The 15,461-nt window shown below is 45.0% G+C and overlaps 1 protein-coding gene across 1 annotated transcript; it reads right to left on the bottom strand.

Moving 5' to 3' along the window:
* Positions 1 to 12,837: 12,837 nt before the first annotated feature.
* On the bottom strand, positions 12,838 to 15,245 carry LOC123395160 (noroxomaritidine/norcraugsodine reductase-like). Its single transcript, XM_045090098.1, has 5 exons — positions 15,088 to 15,245; positions 14,796 to 15,003; positions 14,411 to 14,636; positions 14,045 to 14,151; positions 12,838 to 13,195 (listed from the first exon to the last, which is right to left on the bottom strand). Exons 1-5 carry the CDS (start codon positions 15,174 to 15,176, stop codon positions 13,031 to 13,033), a joined length of 795 nt encoding a protein of 264 aa, XP_044946033.1. The 5' UTR covers positions 15,177 to 15,245; the 3' UTR covers positions 12,838 to 13,030.
* Between the last annotated feature and the right edge of the window lie 216 nt (positions 15,246 to 15,461).

A 15,461-nucleotide genomic window follows, 5' to 3' on the forward strand; every position in this document is an offset into this window, starting at 1 on the left:
CTTGTGAGAGAGGTTTTAGTCAACGGTTCTGAAACATTCAGATTCGTGCGTTCTTTACAAATCTTTATGTCATCTTATAGATGCTGCTACTACGTGCTATTCGGAAATGCTCCAAATATCTACTCTACTATACGAATCCGTTTCACTACTCATAGTTATCCGGATTAGTGTCAAAGCTTGCATTGACGTAACCCTTTACGACAAACTCTTTAACCACCTCCATAATCGAGAAAAATTCCTTAGTCCATTAGTTACTAAGGATAAATTTCGACCGCTGCTAGTGATTCAATCATGGATCACTCTCTGTACCTCTCAACATACTTTGAGTCAAGGCACACTTCAGGTGCGGTACACAGCATGGCATACTTTAGATTCTACGGCTAAGGCATAGAAGACGACCTTCGTCTATTCTGTTTATTCTGCCGTGGTCGGGTTTTGAGTCTTACTCAAATTCACACCTCACAACGCAACCAAGAACTCCTTCTTTGCTGGTCTATTTTGAACTCTTTCAAAAACTTGTCAAGGCATGCATCTTGTTGAAACTTCTATTAAGCGCTTTCGATCTATCTCCATAGATCTTTGATGCTCAACGTTCAAGTAGCGTAATCCAGGTACTCCTTTGAAAACTTCTTTCAAACAACCTTGTATGCTTTACAGAAATTCTACATTACTTCTGATCCACAATATGTCAACCACATATACCTATCAGAAATTCTACAGTGCTCCCACTCACTTCTTTGGAAATACAAGTTTCTCATAAACCTTGTACAAACCCAAAATCTTTGATCATCTCATCAAAGTGTATATTCCAACTCCGAGATGCTTGCACCAGTCCATTGAAGGATCACTGGAGCTTGCATACTTGCTAGTATCTTTAGGATCGACAAAACCTTCTGGTTGTATCACATACAATGTTTGCTCAAGGAAACCGTCGAGAAAACAATGTTTTGACATCCTACGTGCAATATTTCATAAATAATGCATCAACAACTAATATAATTCTAACAGACTTTTAGCATCGCTACGAGTGAGAAAGTCTCATCATAGTCAACTGTTTGATCTTATCGAAAACATCTTTGCGACAAGTCGAGATTTTCTTAATAGTGACTTATCACCATCATCGTCTGTCTTCTTTTAAAGATCCATTTTTACTCAATAGTCCTATGACCATCAAGTAGTTCTACCAAAGTCTACACTTTGTTTTCACACATGGATCCTCTCTCGGATTTCATGGCTTCCAGCCATTTGTCGGAATCTGGGCCCACCATCGCTTTCTCCATAACTCGTAGGTTCACTGTTGCTCAACAACATGACCTCCAAGACAGGGTTACCGTACTACTCTGCAGCACTACGCGACCTTGTCGACCTACGAGGTTTGTAGTAACTTGATTCGAAGCTCAATGATCATCATCATCAGCTTCCACTTCAATTGGTGTAGGCGCCACATGAACAACTTCCTGCGCCCTGCTACACACTGGTTGAAGTGATGGTTCAATAACCTCATCAAGTTCTACTACCCTCCCACTCAATTCTTTCGAGAGAAACCTTTCCTCGAGAAAGGATCTGTTTCTAGAAACAAACACTTTGCTTTCGGATCTGAGATAGGAGATGTACCCAACTGTTTTGGATATCCTATGAAGATGCATTTATCCGCTTTGGGTTCGAGCTTATCAGACTGAAACTTTTTCACGTAAGTGTCGAAACCCCAAACTTTCAAGAAACGACAGTTTAGATTTCTCTAAACCTCAGTCTATACTGTGTCATCTCAACAGAAATACGCGGTGCCCTATTTAAAGTGAGTGCGGTTGTCTCTAATGCATAACCCATAAACGATAGTGGTAATTCGATAAGAGACATCATAGTATGCACCATACCAAATAGTGCGTGGCTATGATGTTCAGACACATCATCACACTATGATGTTCCAGGTGGCATGAACTGCGAAACAATTTCCACATTGTCTTAACGGTGTACCAAAACTCGTAACTCAGATATTCATTTCCATGATCATATCGTAGACAGTTTATCCTCTTGTTACGACGAACTTCACTCTGAAACGGAATTGAACTTTTCAACATTTTAGACTTGTGATTCATTAAGTAAATACTCATGTATCTACTCAAATCGTCAGTGAAGTAAGAACATAATGATATCCACTGCGTGCCTCAGCACCCATTGGACTGCATACATCAAAATGTATCACTTCCAACAAGTTACTATCTTATTTCATCTCAATGAAAACAAGGCCTTGCTCATGTGGTATGATTCGCATGTCACTAGTGATTCGAAATCAGGTGAGTACAAATATCCATCAGCATGGAGCCTCTTCATGCAATTTATACTAACATGACTCAAGCGGCAGTGCCACAAGTAAGTGGTACTATCATCATCAACTCGTATCTTTTGGCACCAATATCATGAACATGTGTAACACTACGATCGAGATTCAATAAACCATTGAAGGTGATTATTCAAGAAAATAGAGTAACCATTATTCTCTTTAAATGAATAATCGTATTGCAATAAACACGATCCAATCATGTTCATGCTTAACGCAAGCACCAAATAACAATTATTTAGGTTTAACACCAATCCCGATGGTAGAGGGAGCGTGCAACATTTGATCATATCAATCTTGGAAACACTTCCAACACGTATCGTCACCTCGCCTTTAGCTAGTCTCCGTTTATGCCGTAGCTTTCATTTCGCGTCACTAATGACTTAGCAACCGAACCGGTATCCAATACCCTCGTGCTACTAGGAGTACTAGTAAAGTACACATCAACATCATGTATATCAAATACACTTCTTTCGACTTTTGCCAGCCTTCTTATCTACCAAGTATCTTGAGTTGCTCCGCCTCAGTGATTGTTCCCCTCATTACAGAAGCACTTAGTCTCGAGTTTGGGTTTAATCTTGGGTCTCTTCATTAGTGCAGCAACTGTTTTGCCGTTTTACGAAGTATCCCTTCTAGCCCTTGCCTTTCTTGAAACTTAGTGGTTTTACAAACCATCAACTATTGATGCTCCTTCTTGATTTCTACTTTCGCAGTGTCAAACATCGCGAATCGCTCAAGGATCATTGTATGTATCCTTGATATGTTATAGTTCATCACGAAGCTCTCACAGCTTGGTGGCAGTGAGTTTGGAGAACTATCACTATCTCATCTGGAAGATTAACTCCCACTTGATTCAAGCGATTGTCGTACTCAGACAATCTGAGCACATGCTCAACGATTGAGCCTTTTCTCCTGTGCTTTGTGGACAAAGAATCTTGTCGGAGGTCTCCTACCTCTTAATAAGGGCACAAGCATGAAATCACAATTTCATCTCTTTAGAACATCACTTATGTTCCGTGACGTTTTACAACGTTTTCGGCGCCTTGCTTCTAAGCCATTAAGTATTTTTGTACTGAACTATCGTGTAGTCATCAGAAACGTGTATGTCGGATGTTCACAGCATCCACAGACGACGCTCGAGGTGCAGCACACCGAGTGGTGCATTAAGGACATAAGCCTTCTGTGCAGCAACGAGGACAATCCTCGGTTTTACAGACTCAGTCTGCAAAGTTTGCTACTATCAACTTTCAACTAAATTTTCTCTAGGAACATATAAAACAGTAGAGCTATAGCGCAAGCTACATCGTAATTCGCAAAGACCATTAGACTATGTTCATGACAATTAGTTCAATTAATCATATTACTTAAGAACTCCCACTCAAAAAGTACATCTCTCTAGTCATTTGAGTGGTACATGATCCAAATCCACTATCTCAAGTCCGATCATCACGTGAGTCGCGTATAGTTTCAGTGGTAAGCATCTCTATGCTAATCATATCAACTATACGATTCATGCTCGACCTTTCGGTCTCATGTGTTCCGAGGCCATGTCTGCACATGCTAGGCTCATCAAGCTTAACCCGAGTGTTCCGCGTGCGCAACTGTTTTCCACCCGTTGTATGTGAACGTTGAGTCTATCACACCCGATCATCACGTGGTGTCTCGAAACGACGAACTGTAGCAACGGTGCACAGTCGGGGAGAACACAATTTCATCTTGAAATTTTCGTGAGAGATCAGCTCATAATGCTACCGTCGTTCTAAGCAAAATAAGGTGCATAAAAGGATTAACATCACATGCAATTTATAAGTGACATGATATGGCCATCATCACGTGCTTCTTGATCTCCATCACCAAAGCACCGGCACGATCTTCTTGTCACCGGCGTCACACCATGATCTCCATCATCATGATCTCCATCAACGTGTCGCCATCGGGGTTGTCGTGCTACTCATGCTATTACTACTAAAGCTACATCCTAGCAAAATAGTAAACGCATCTGCAAGCACAAACGATAGTTATAAAGACAACCCTATGGCTCCTGCCGGTTGCCGTACCATCGACGTGCAAGTCGATATTATCTATTACAACATGATCATCTCATACATCCAATATATCGCATCACATCGTTGGCCATATCACATCACAAGCATACCCTGCAAAAACAAGTTAGACGTCCTCTAATTTTGTTGTTGCATGTTTTACGTGGTGACCATGGGTATCTAGTAGGATCGCATCTTACTTACGCAAACACCACAACGGAGATATATGAGTTGCTATTTAACCTCATCCAAGGACCTCCTCGGTCAAATCCGATTCAACTAAAGTTGGAGAAACCGACACTTGCCAGTCATCTTTGAGCAACGGGGTTACTCGTAGCGATGAAACCAGTCTCTCGTAAGCGTACGAGTAATGTCGGTCCAAGCCGCTTCAATCCAACAATACCGCGGAATCAAGAAAAGACTAAGGAGCGCAGCAAAACGCACATCATCGCCCACAAAAACTTTTGTGTTCTACTCGAGAAGACATCTACGCATGAACCTAGCTCATGATGCCACTGTTGGGGAACGTCGCATGGGAAACAAAAAATTTCCTACGCGCACGAAGACCTATCATGGTGATGTCCATCTACGAGAGGGGATGAGTGATCTACGTACCCTTGTAGATCGTACAGCAGAAGCGTTAGTGAACGCGGTTGATGTAGTGGAACGTCCTCACGTCCCTCGATCCGCCCCGCGAACAATACCGCAATCAGTCCCACGATCTAGTACCGAACGGACGGCACCTCCGCGTTCAGCACACGTACAGCTCAACGATGATCTCGGCCTTCTTGATCCAGCAAGAGAAACGGAGAGGTAGAAGAGTTCTCTGGCAGCGTGACGGCACTCCGGAGGTTGGTGATGACCTTGTCTCAGCAGGGCTCCGCCCGAGCTCTGCAGAAACGCGATCTAGAGGAAAAACCGTGGAGGTATGTGGTCGGGCTGCCGTGGAAAAGTCGTCTCAAATCAGCCCTAAAACCTCCGTATATATAGGTGGGAGGGAGGGGAGGAGGCAGCCTCAAAACCTAAAGGTTTGGCCGAAATTGGAGGTGGAGGAGTCATACTCCAATCCTACTTGGAGTAGGATTCCACCTTCCCACTTGGAAACTCTTTCCACCTTGTGTTTTTTCCTTCTCAAACCTTATGGGCCTTAGTGGAAACTTATTCTAGCCCACTAGGGGCTGGTTTATCTCTTCCCATAGTCCATGAGACCCCTTGGGGCGTGACACCTCTCCCGATGGTCCCCGGCACCCCTCCCGGCACTCCCGGTACACTACCGATGAGCCCAAAACTTTTCCGGTAATGCACGAAAACCTTCCGGTAAACAAATGAGGTCATCCTATATATCAATATTCGTTTCCGGACCATTCCGGAAACCCTCGCGACGTCCGTGATCTCATCCGGGACTCCGAACAACATTCGGTAACCAACCATATAACTTAAATACGCATAAAACAACGTCGAACCTTAAGTGTGCAGACCCTGCGGGTTCGAGAACTATGTAGACATGACCCGAGAGACTCCTCGGTCAATAACCAATAGCGGGACCTGGATGCCCATATTGGATCCTACATATTCTATGAGGATCTTATCGTTTGAACCTCAGTGCCAAGGATTCATATAATCCCGTATGTCATTCCCTTTGTCCTTCGGTATGTTACTTGCCCGAGATTCGATCGTTAGTATCCGCATACCTATTTCAATCTCGTTTACCGGCAAGTCTCTTTACTCGTTCCGTAATACAAGATCCCGCAACTTACATTAAGTTACATTGCTTGCAAGGCTTGTGTGTGATGCTGTATTAACGAGTGGGCCCCGAGATACCTCTCCGTCACACGGAGTGACAAATCCCAGTCTCGATCTATACTAACTCAACGAACACCTTCGGAGATACCTGTAGAGCATCTTTATAGTCACCCAGTTACATTGGGACGTTTGATACACACAAAGCATTCCTCCGGTGTCCGTGAGTTATATGATCTCATGGTCATAGGAACAAATACTTGACACGCAGAAAACAGTAGCAACAAAATGACACGATCAACATGCTACGTCTATTAGTTTGGGTCTAGTCCATCACATGATTCTCCTAATGATGTGATCCCGTTATCAAGTGACAACACTTGCCTATGGCCAGGAAACCTTGACCATCTTTGATCAACGAGCTAGTCAACTAGAGGCTTACTAGGGACAGTGTTTTGTCTATGTATCCACACAAGTATTGTGTTTCCAATCAATACAATTATAGCATGGATAATAAACGATTATCATGAACTAAGAAATATAATAATAACTAATTTATTATTGCCTCTAGGGCATATTTCCAACACCTGGCACATACCTGACTTCCAGAAGCATCCGCTCAACCAGGGACGGAGCTCCCATGTAAGCAATTGACCCCAATGAGATTAGGTATTTCTTCATTAGTTTAGTATTAATTATTATACGTTTATAGAAGTTGACCCCATTATCATAGACTTGACCCCATCAACTTTTTTTTTCTAGCTTCGTCCCAGCGCTCAACTCCGTCAAACATCTTGATTTTGATGTCACCTATTCCAGCAACACGATAACCAGTGTTATTGTTGGGGAACGTCGCATGGGAAACAAAAATTTTCCTACGCGCACGAAGACCTATCATGGTGATGTCCATCTACTAGAGGGGATATTCGATCTACGTACCCTTCTAGATCGCACAGCAGAAGCGTTAGTGAACGCGGTTGATGTAGTGGAACGTCCTCACGTCCCTCGATCCGCCCCGCGAACCGTCCCGCGATCAGTCCCATGATCTAGTGCCGAACGGACGACACCTCCGCGTTCAGCACACGTACAACTCGACGATGATCTCGGCCTTCTTGATCCAGCAAGAGAGACGGAGAGATAGATGAGTTCTCCGGCAGCGTGACGGCGCTCCGGAGGTGGGTGGTGATCTAATCTCAGCAGGGCTCCGCCCGAGCTCCGCAGAAAAGCGATCTAGAGGTAAAACCGTGGAGATATGTGGTCGGGCTGCCGTGGCAAAGTTGTCTCAAATCAGCCCTAAAACCTCCGTATATATAGGGGGAAGAGGGGGAGCCTTGCCTTGGAGTCCAAGGACCCTCAAGGGGGTCAGCCGAGCCAAGGGGGGGAGTCCCCCCCTTCCAAACCGAATCCAACTAGGTTTGGAAGGAGGAGTCCCTCCCCCCTTTCCCACCTCCTCTTTTTTTTTTCTTTTCTCTTTGATTTTCTTCCTATGGCGCATAGGGCCTTCTTGGGCAGTCCCACCAGCCCACTAAGGGCTGGTGCGCCACCCCCAAGGCCTATGGGCTTCCCCGGGGTGGGTTGCCCCCCGGTGAACACCCGAACCCATTCGTCATTCCCGGTACATTCCCGGTAACTCTGAAAACCTTCCGGTAATCAAATGAGGTCATCCTATATATCAATCTTCGTTTCCGGACCATTCCGGAAACCCTCGTGATGTCCGTGATCTCATCCGGGACTCCGAACAACATTCGGTAACCAACCATATAACTCGAATACGCATAAAACAACGTCGAACCTTAAGTGTGCAGACCCTGCGGGTTCGAGAACTATGTAGACATGACCCGAGTGACTCCTCGGTCAATATACAATAGCGGGACCTGGATGCCCATATTGGATCCCACATATTCTACGAAGATCTTATCGTTTGAACCTCAGTGCCAAGGATTCATATAATCCCGTATGTCATTCCCTTTGTCCTTCGGTATGTTACTTGCCCGCGATTCGATCGTCAGTATCCGCATACCTATTTCAATCTCGTTTACCGGCAAGTCTCTTTACTCGTTCCGTAATACAAGATACCGCAACTTACACTAAGTCACATTGCTTGCAAGGCTTGTGTGTGATGTTGTAGTACCGAGTGGGCCCCGAGATACCTCTCCGTCACACGGAGTGACAAATCCCAGTTTCGATCCATACTAACTCAACGAACACCTTCGGAGATACCTGTAGAGCATCTTTATAGTCACCCAGTTATGTTGCGACGTTTGATACACACAAAGCATTCCTCCGGTGTCAGTGAGTTATATGATCTCATGGTCATAGGTACAAATACTTGACACGCAGAAAACAGTAGCAACAAAATGACACGATCAATATGCTACGTCTATTAGTTTGGGTCTAGTCCATCACGTGATTCTCCTAATGACGTGATCCAGTTATCAAGCAACAACACCTTGTTCATAATCAGAAGACCCTGACTATCTTTGATCAACTGGCTAGCCAACTAGAGGCTTGCTAGGGACAGTGTTTTGTCTATGTATCCACACATGTATATAAGTCTTCATTCAATACAATTATAGCATGGATAATAAACGATTATCTTGATACATGAATTATAATAATAGCTATATTTATTATTGCCTCTAGGGCATAATTCCAACAGTATCCCACTTGCACTAGAGTCAATAATCTAGCCCTCACATCATCATGCGAATTACATTGTAATAAATCTAACACCCATACAATTCTGGTGTTGATCATGCTTTGCCCGTGGAAGAGGTTTAGTCAGCGGGTCTGCTACATTCAGATCCGTGTGCACTTTGCATATATTTACGTCCTCCCCTTCGACGTAGTCGTGGATGAGGTTGAAGCGTCGTTTGATGTGTCTGGACTTCTTGTGAAACCGTGGTTCCTTTGCTAGGGCAATGGCACCCGTGTTGTCACAGAACAAGGTTATTGGATTCAGTGCGCTTGGCACTACTCCAAGATCCGTCATGAACTGCTTCATCCAAACACCCTCCTTAGCCGCCTCCGAGGCAGCCATGTACTCCGCTTCACATGTAGAATCTACTACGACGCTTTGCTTGGAACTGCACCAGCTTACTGCACCCCCATTAAGAATAAATACGTATCCGGTCTGCGACTTAGAGTCGTCCGGATCTGTGTCAAAACTTGCATCGACGTAACCCTTTACGGCGAGCTCTTCGTCACCTCCATACACGAGAAACATCTCCTTAGTCCTTTTCAGGTACTTCAGGATATTCTTGACCGCCGTCCAGTGATCCACTCCTGGATTACTCTGGAACCTGCTTGCCATACTTATGGCCAAGCTAACGTCCGGTCTAGTGCACAGCATTGCATACATGATAGAACCTATGGCTGAAGCATAGGGGACGGTGCTCATATGCTCTCTATCTTCATCAGTTGCTGGGCACTGAGTCCTACTCAATCTCGTACCTTGTAAAACTGGCAAGAACCCTTTCTTGGACTGTTCCATTTTGAACCTCTTCAAAACTTTATCAAGGTATGTGCTTTGTGAAAGTCCTATCACGCGTTTCGATCTATCCCTGTAGATCTTAATGCCTAGAATGTAAGCAGCTTCTCCTAGGTCCTTCATAGAGAAACTATTATTCAAGTAATCTTTTATGCTCTCCAAAAACTCTATGTTGTTTCCAATCAGCAATATGTCATCCACATATAATATTAGAAACGCCACAGAGCTCCCACTCACTTTCTTGTAAATACAAGATTCTCCAACCACTTGTATAAACCCAAATGCTTTGATCACCTCATCAAAGCGTTTGTTCCAACTCCGAGATGCTTGCACCAGCCCATAAATGGATCGCTGGAGCTTGCACACCTTGTTAGCATTCTTAGGATCGACAAAACCTTCGGGTTGCATCATATACAACTCTTCCTTAAGGAAACCGTTAAGGAACGCCGTTTTGACATCCATCTGCCAGATTTCATAATCGAAAAATGCAGCTATTGCTAACATGATTCTGACGGACTTAAGCATCGCTACGGGTGAGAATGTCTCATCGTAGTCAACTCCTTGAACTTGTGAAAAACCCTTTGCCACAAGTCGAGCTTTATAAACGGTCACATTGCCGTCAGCGTCCATCTTCTTCTTAAAGATCCATTTGTTCTCAATAGCCTTGCGGCCCTCAGGTAGTACTTCCAAAGTCCATACTTTGTTCTCATACATGGATCCCGAGATACCTCTCCGTCACACGGAGTGACAAATCCCAGTCTCGATCCATACTAACTCAACGAACACCTTCGGAGATACCTGTAGAGCATCTTTATAGTCACCCAGTTACGTTGCGACGTTTGATACACACAAAGCATTCCTCCGGTGTTAGTGAGTTATATGATCTCATGGTCATAGGTACAAATACTTGACATGCAGAAAACAGTAGCAACAAAATGACACGATCAATATGCTACGTCTATTAGTTTGGGTCTAGTCCATCACGTGATTCTCCTAATGACGTGATCCAGTTATCAAGCAACAACACCTTGTACATAGTCAGAAGACCCTGAATATCCTTGATCAACTGGCTAGCCAACTAGAGGCTTGCTAGGGAAAGTTGGCGGCAAGACATGATACATGACCTGGTCCGCAAGACACAACCGTATGTTGGCGGCTGCCCGCACTTGCATATCCTCCCACGTATCGTCGTCAACCTTGGCTGGCTTCGTCTCTTGCAAACCCTTCAAGATTCCCTGCTGCGGGCCGGACCACCGCCAGGGTTCAGCACTCCTCGCGCCGTGGACCGGATGACCGACAACGCCTCTTCAACAACCATGGCGTCGGACTCCTCCACGACCGGCTCTTCCACCACTGTCTCGGCAGCCGACCCCTCGACAGCGACCTCTCAGTCACCGGCTCCTTGCCAGCCGCCCACTTGCCAGCCGGCCCCCTAACGCGGGCTCGGGCAGGTGTCCACCGACCGAACCAACGGTACTCCAGCGCTGAATATCTTCTTGCAGCATCTAGCTCCGAGCCATCGCCACTTCCTGTTTCTGTGCGGGCAACACTCCGTATCCTCACTGGCTTGCCGCCATGCAGGAAGAGTTCGACGCCCTTCAGCGGAATCGCACTTGGACTTTGGTTCCGCGGCCCCCTCACGCCAATGTCATCAGCGGCAAATGGGTCTTTCGCCATAAGACCCGTCCAGATGGTACTCTCGAGCAGTACAAGGCTCGCTGGATTGTCCGCGGTTTCCGTCAGCGAGCTGGTGTTGACTTCACTGAGACGTTTGCGCCGGTTGTGAAACCAAACACGATCTACAGTGTTTTACAGTTAGCGGTCTCTCGTGGCTGACCCATTCATCAGATGAATGTCTCCAATGCCTTCCTTCATGGTCACCTTGGTGAGCAAGTTTACTGTGAACACCCCACCGGTTTCATCGACGCCAATCTTCCCAGTCATGTGTGCTTGCTGTCCCGGTCTCTCTACGGCCCGAAACAAGCCCCGAGCGCCTGTTACCAGCGTATTGCAGGATTTCTACAAAGACTTGGCTTCCGTGTTACTCGCTTGGACGCCTCCTTGTTTGTTCTCCACCACGGCGACATGACTGCCTACCTGCTACTATACGTCAATGACATCATCCTCACGGCCTCCTCAGCAGCTCTCCTTCAACAGATCACTCTGCAGCTCTGTGACGAGTTTGCCATCAAGGATATGGGTGCTCTTCATTACTTCCTTGGCATTGAGGTCATTCGTCGACCCGACGGGTTCTTCCTTCATCAATGGAAGTATGCGCATGAACTGCTTGAGCATGCTGGTATGCTCAACTGTCATCCTGTTGCTACTCCTATACGAAGGCCAAGGTTTCTGCTCAAGAGGGTACGCTGGCGTCGGATGCTCCATTCTACCGCTCCATTGTTGGTGCTCATCAGTATCTGACGCTCACCAGACCAGACTTGCAGTATGCTGTGTAGCAGGTGTGTCTTCATATGCACGCCCCTCGTGACTCCCACTGGACTCTCGCGAAACGGATTCTCCGGTATATCCGTGGCACGATGTCCCTCGGAGTCACCCTCACGACGCCTCCCTCCCTGGATCTGGTAGCCTATTCTGATGCTGATTGGGTCGGCTGTCCTGACGCACGACGCTCCACATCCGGCTACTGCGTCTATCTCGGTCCTTCACTCATTTCATGGTCGTACAAGCGACACCCGACAGTTTCGCGCTCCAGCATGGAGTCTGAGTACCGAGCAGTCGCTAATGCCGTTGCCGAGTGTTCCTGGCTTAGACAACTTCTCCAGGAGTTGCATCACGGTGTCACCAAGGCCACAATCGTCTTCTGCGATAATGTTTCTGCTGTGTATCTTTCCGCCAACCCAGTTCATCATCGCCGGACGAAGCACATCGAGCTTGATATCCACTTTGTGCGCGAACAGGTCGCCCTTGGTCACATCCGGGTCCTTCATGTTTTGACTGCACAACAGTTCGCGGATGTGATGACTAAGGGACTTCCTACATCCACCTTCGAGGAGTTTCGTTCCAGTCTCTGTGTCTCTGGCGACGCTTCGACTGCGGGGGGTGTTGAATATATGTGCATGTATATTGTGTTATTGGGCTTCCGTCCTATTCCCTTCTATAGTTGAGGTAGAGACCCATCTTGTATCTATATATACGTGCCTAGTGCACCCAATCAATATTGAGTGTTGCACAGTCTAAACATAATCTCCTACAATATCAACCTGGCAAATAAGAACAAAATTTATATTAAATAATATAAAAATTGTTTATAGAAGTGGGGTTTTGCATGTCAGGTTAGATGCCGCCACTCACATACTATGGTATTAGCCTGAAACCTCAAGGCTAATTTCTGTTCATTTTTGTACAATTATTCACCCAAATAATCAAGAAATTATTTAGCGGCGATGAAGCTGTTGATGGCTAAGCACTAATGGTTCGACCACCATCAATGCAAATGACCTGGCCGGTGATGAAAGAAGCTGCCGGCATACACAAAAATGACACTGCCGAGGCGATCTCCACCGGTTTGCCAGTCCGTCCCAACGGGGTCTTTGAGTGCTCTTCTTTCATGTACTCTGGATCTACCTATCAATCCACAACAACCATTTGTTATCCAGTTTCAGTTATAATATGAAAATTTGCTGGCAGTGTAGTCTGCGAAAATAAAAGCTGCTAATTTCTTGGACGAAGAAACCGGCAGACAGATCAAGTTATGCTCTCCTAAAATTTTAGACGTGAACTACTACCTCCGTCCAAGTGTATAAGGCATGCACGTAGTTTTAGATTGTTAATTTAACTAATTAAATATATATTATATGTGATAAAAATTACATATTCAGAAACTACATTCCCACATGAATCTTATGATATATTATTTATTACATATAATATATATTTAGCTAGTTAAATTGATAACCTAGAACTACGCGCATGCCCTATACACTTGAACGGAGGTAGTAGTGATTGATCATAAATCATGCAGTTTCTCAATCTTGCATCGTTTAAAAAAATGCACTAGTGATTGCTTCAATCAGTTAAGATCGAGCTATTTTATACTACATGATTGGACATGTTGGATTATTTTTCCATCCCCATGTGATGTGGACTTTTATATGTCATAAATACCTACTCCCTCCGTAACGGTTTAGAAGACGTACATGAAAATTCTTTAGAACCTAGGTGGTTATGATTGACCGTGAAATAAGTTAAAAAATAGCATTCACACTACGCATGCATATAAAAGTAGTACAACGGAGTACTAATTAGAAGCTAGAAGTAAATTCAATGCGCCTTAAACCTTGTCTATTGTGAAAATACACGTAAATTTAACTGTGAGTTCTAAACCATGACGACGAAGGTAGTATACCAAATCTGTTTTAAAATTGATGTGATGTTATTTAGACGAGAAATAAAGTATGCTAGGCGATTGCTTACATCTTTAATCATATCGGTTGTGACAAATCCTGCGGCGATGCCATTCACACGGATCATGTCAGTGGCCCACTCTGTGGCCAAATTCCTCGTAAGCTGGTTCAGTGCACCTACATAATAGAGGTGGACAGAGAGACCCCACATGATTTTAGGTAGTAGGTACCAAATAAATTTCAACATTAATGGAAATGGTTGAGCGATTTTAACTTGTTCGGATGATATAGCAGTAATAGAAAAAAGAACATAGTAGTTTCAATCGAACTGAAAAGCATGTAAAAATTAAAATTCTATTATATATATAGTAGTTTCCTAGCTTAGATGCATAAATAGTTTTATAGTATGTTGCTAGTTAAGTGAATATGTAGGTACCTTTCGTGATTGCATAAATTGTGGAGCCTGCAAAGGCAATTGACCCTCCAATGGATGACATGTTGATGATGCTGCCTCCTCCAGAAATAGAAGCGTGCATAAGAAGAGGGTGTGCGAGTTGGCTGAGATGGAAGCTCGCCTCCAAATTGGTGGTCATCAGATTCGAGAAGTCATCCGCCGTACATTCAGCAGCAGGCTTGAAAGAAAATTGCCCTGCATTGTTTACCTACATTACATACATATATAGAGCTAGTATTAATTAAACCGTTTACTTGATATGCTTTGACAGTACATTCCGGAGAAAAGAAGAAGACAGCTTTGACAAATACCCTGCTAGCTTGACCATTGCAGAGTATTGGGTGTTTGGCGCCTTGGCGGAACTTACTAGTATGTCGAGCTTGCTGTCGAAAGTTTGTCGGACCGTCTCCATAAGTTTCTCCCTCTCGGCGCGCACGGAGACATCACAGACAGAGACGGTGACCCGCAGGTTCTTCTGCTCCCATCGCCGGCGGCACTCCTCCAGCTCTGCCGCGTTCCGGGAGCAGGTGTGCACCCTCGCCCCAAACCCAGCAAGCTCCTCCACGATGGCATATCTAGTCGAGGACAAATTGAGATGACGGATCGCGTACATATATAAATACAATGCTAACTGCACTTGTGTGGATAAATTAGTATACCCTATTCCTTTGCTGCCGCCGGTGACGAGCGCCGTCGCGTCTGCGAGGCTCCACCTCTCCTCCCTGCTCCCGCAGCCAGCCACTGCCATTCCTCTTTCTCTGCTGCTGGCTCAGATAAGAGAAATGTCTATTAATTGTTGGTTGTCGGCAACTTGGCATTGTGCTACATATGCCGCTGGAGGCTGGCCTATCCATTTCAGTTTCTGTTCATAGCGTGGCTGCCAGGTCGTAGATAGGGACTGATTGATTGATTGATTTTGTGTTGATTCTTCTGATTCTTTGTTATCCTGTCGTTTCAATCAACCATGTAATCTGATTCTCTTATCATATGATGCTGCTGCAGCTCCATTATCAATGGTAACACTTACCCTATA

The sequence above is a fragment of the Hordeum vulgare genome, chromosome 5H (genome assembly GCF_904849725.1).
Source record: "Hordeum vulgare subsp. vulgare chromosome 5H, MorexV3_pseudomolecules_assembly, whole genome shotgun sequence".
In the NCBI taxonomy this organism is placed as follows: Eukaryota; Viridiplantae; Streptophyta; class Magnoliopsida; order Poales; family Poaceae; genus Hordeum; species Hordeum vulgare.

Coding starts and splice junctions, on each gene's coding strand:
- LOC123395160 (XM_045090098.1), bottom strand. CDS start 15,176: ATGGCAGTGGCTGGCTGCGGGAGCAGGGAGGAGAGGTGGAGCCTCGCA. Junction 15,004..15,087: donor GGCGGCAGCAAAGGAATAGG/GTATACTAATTT, acceptor GTCCTCGACTAG/ATATGCCATCGTGGAGGAGC. Junction 13,196..14,044: donor CAACCGATATGATTAAAGAT/GTAAGCAATCGC, acceptor GTGGATTGATAG/GTAGATCCAGAGTACATGAA.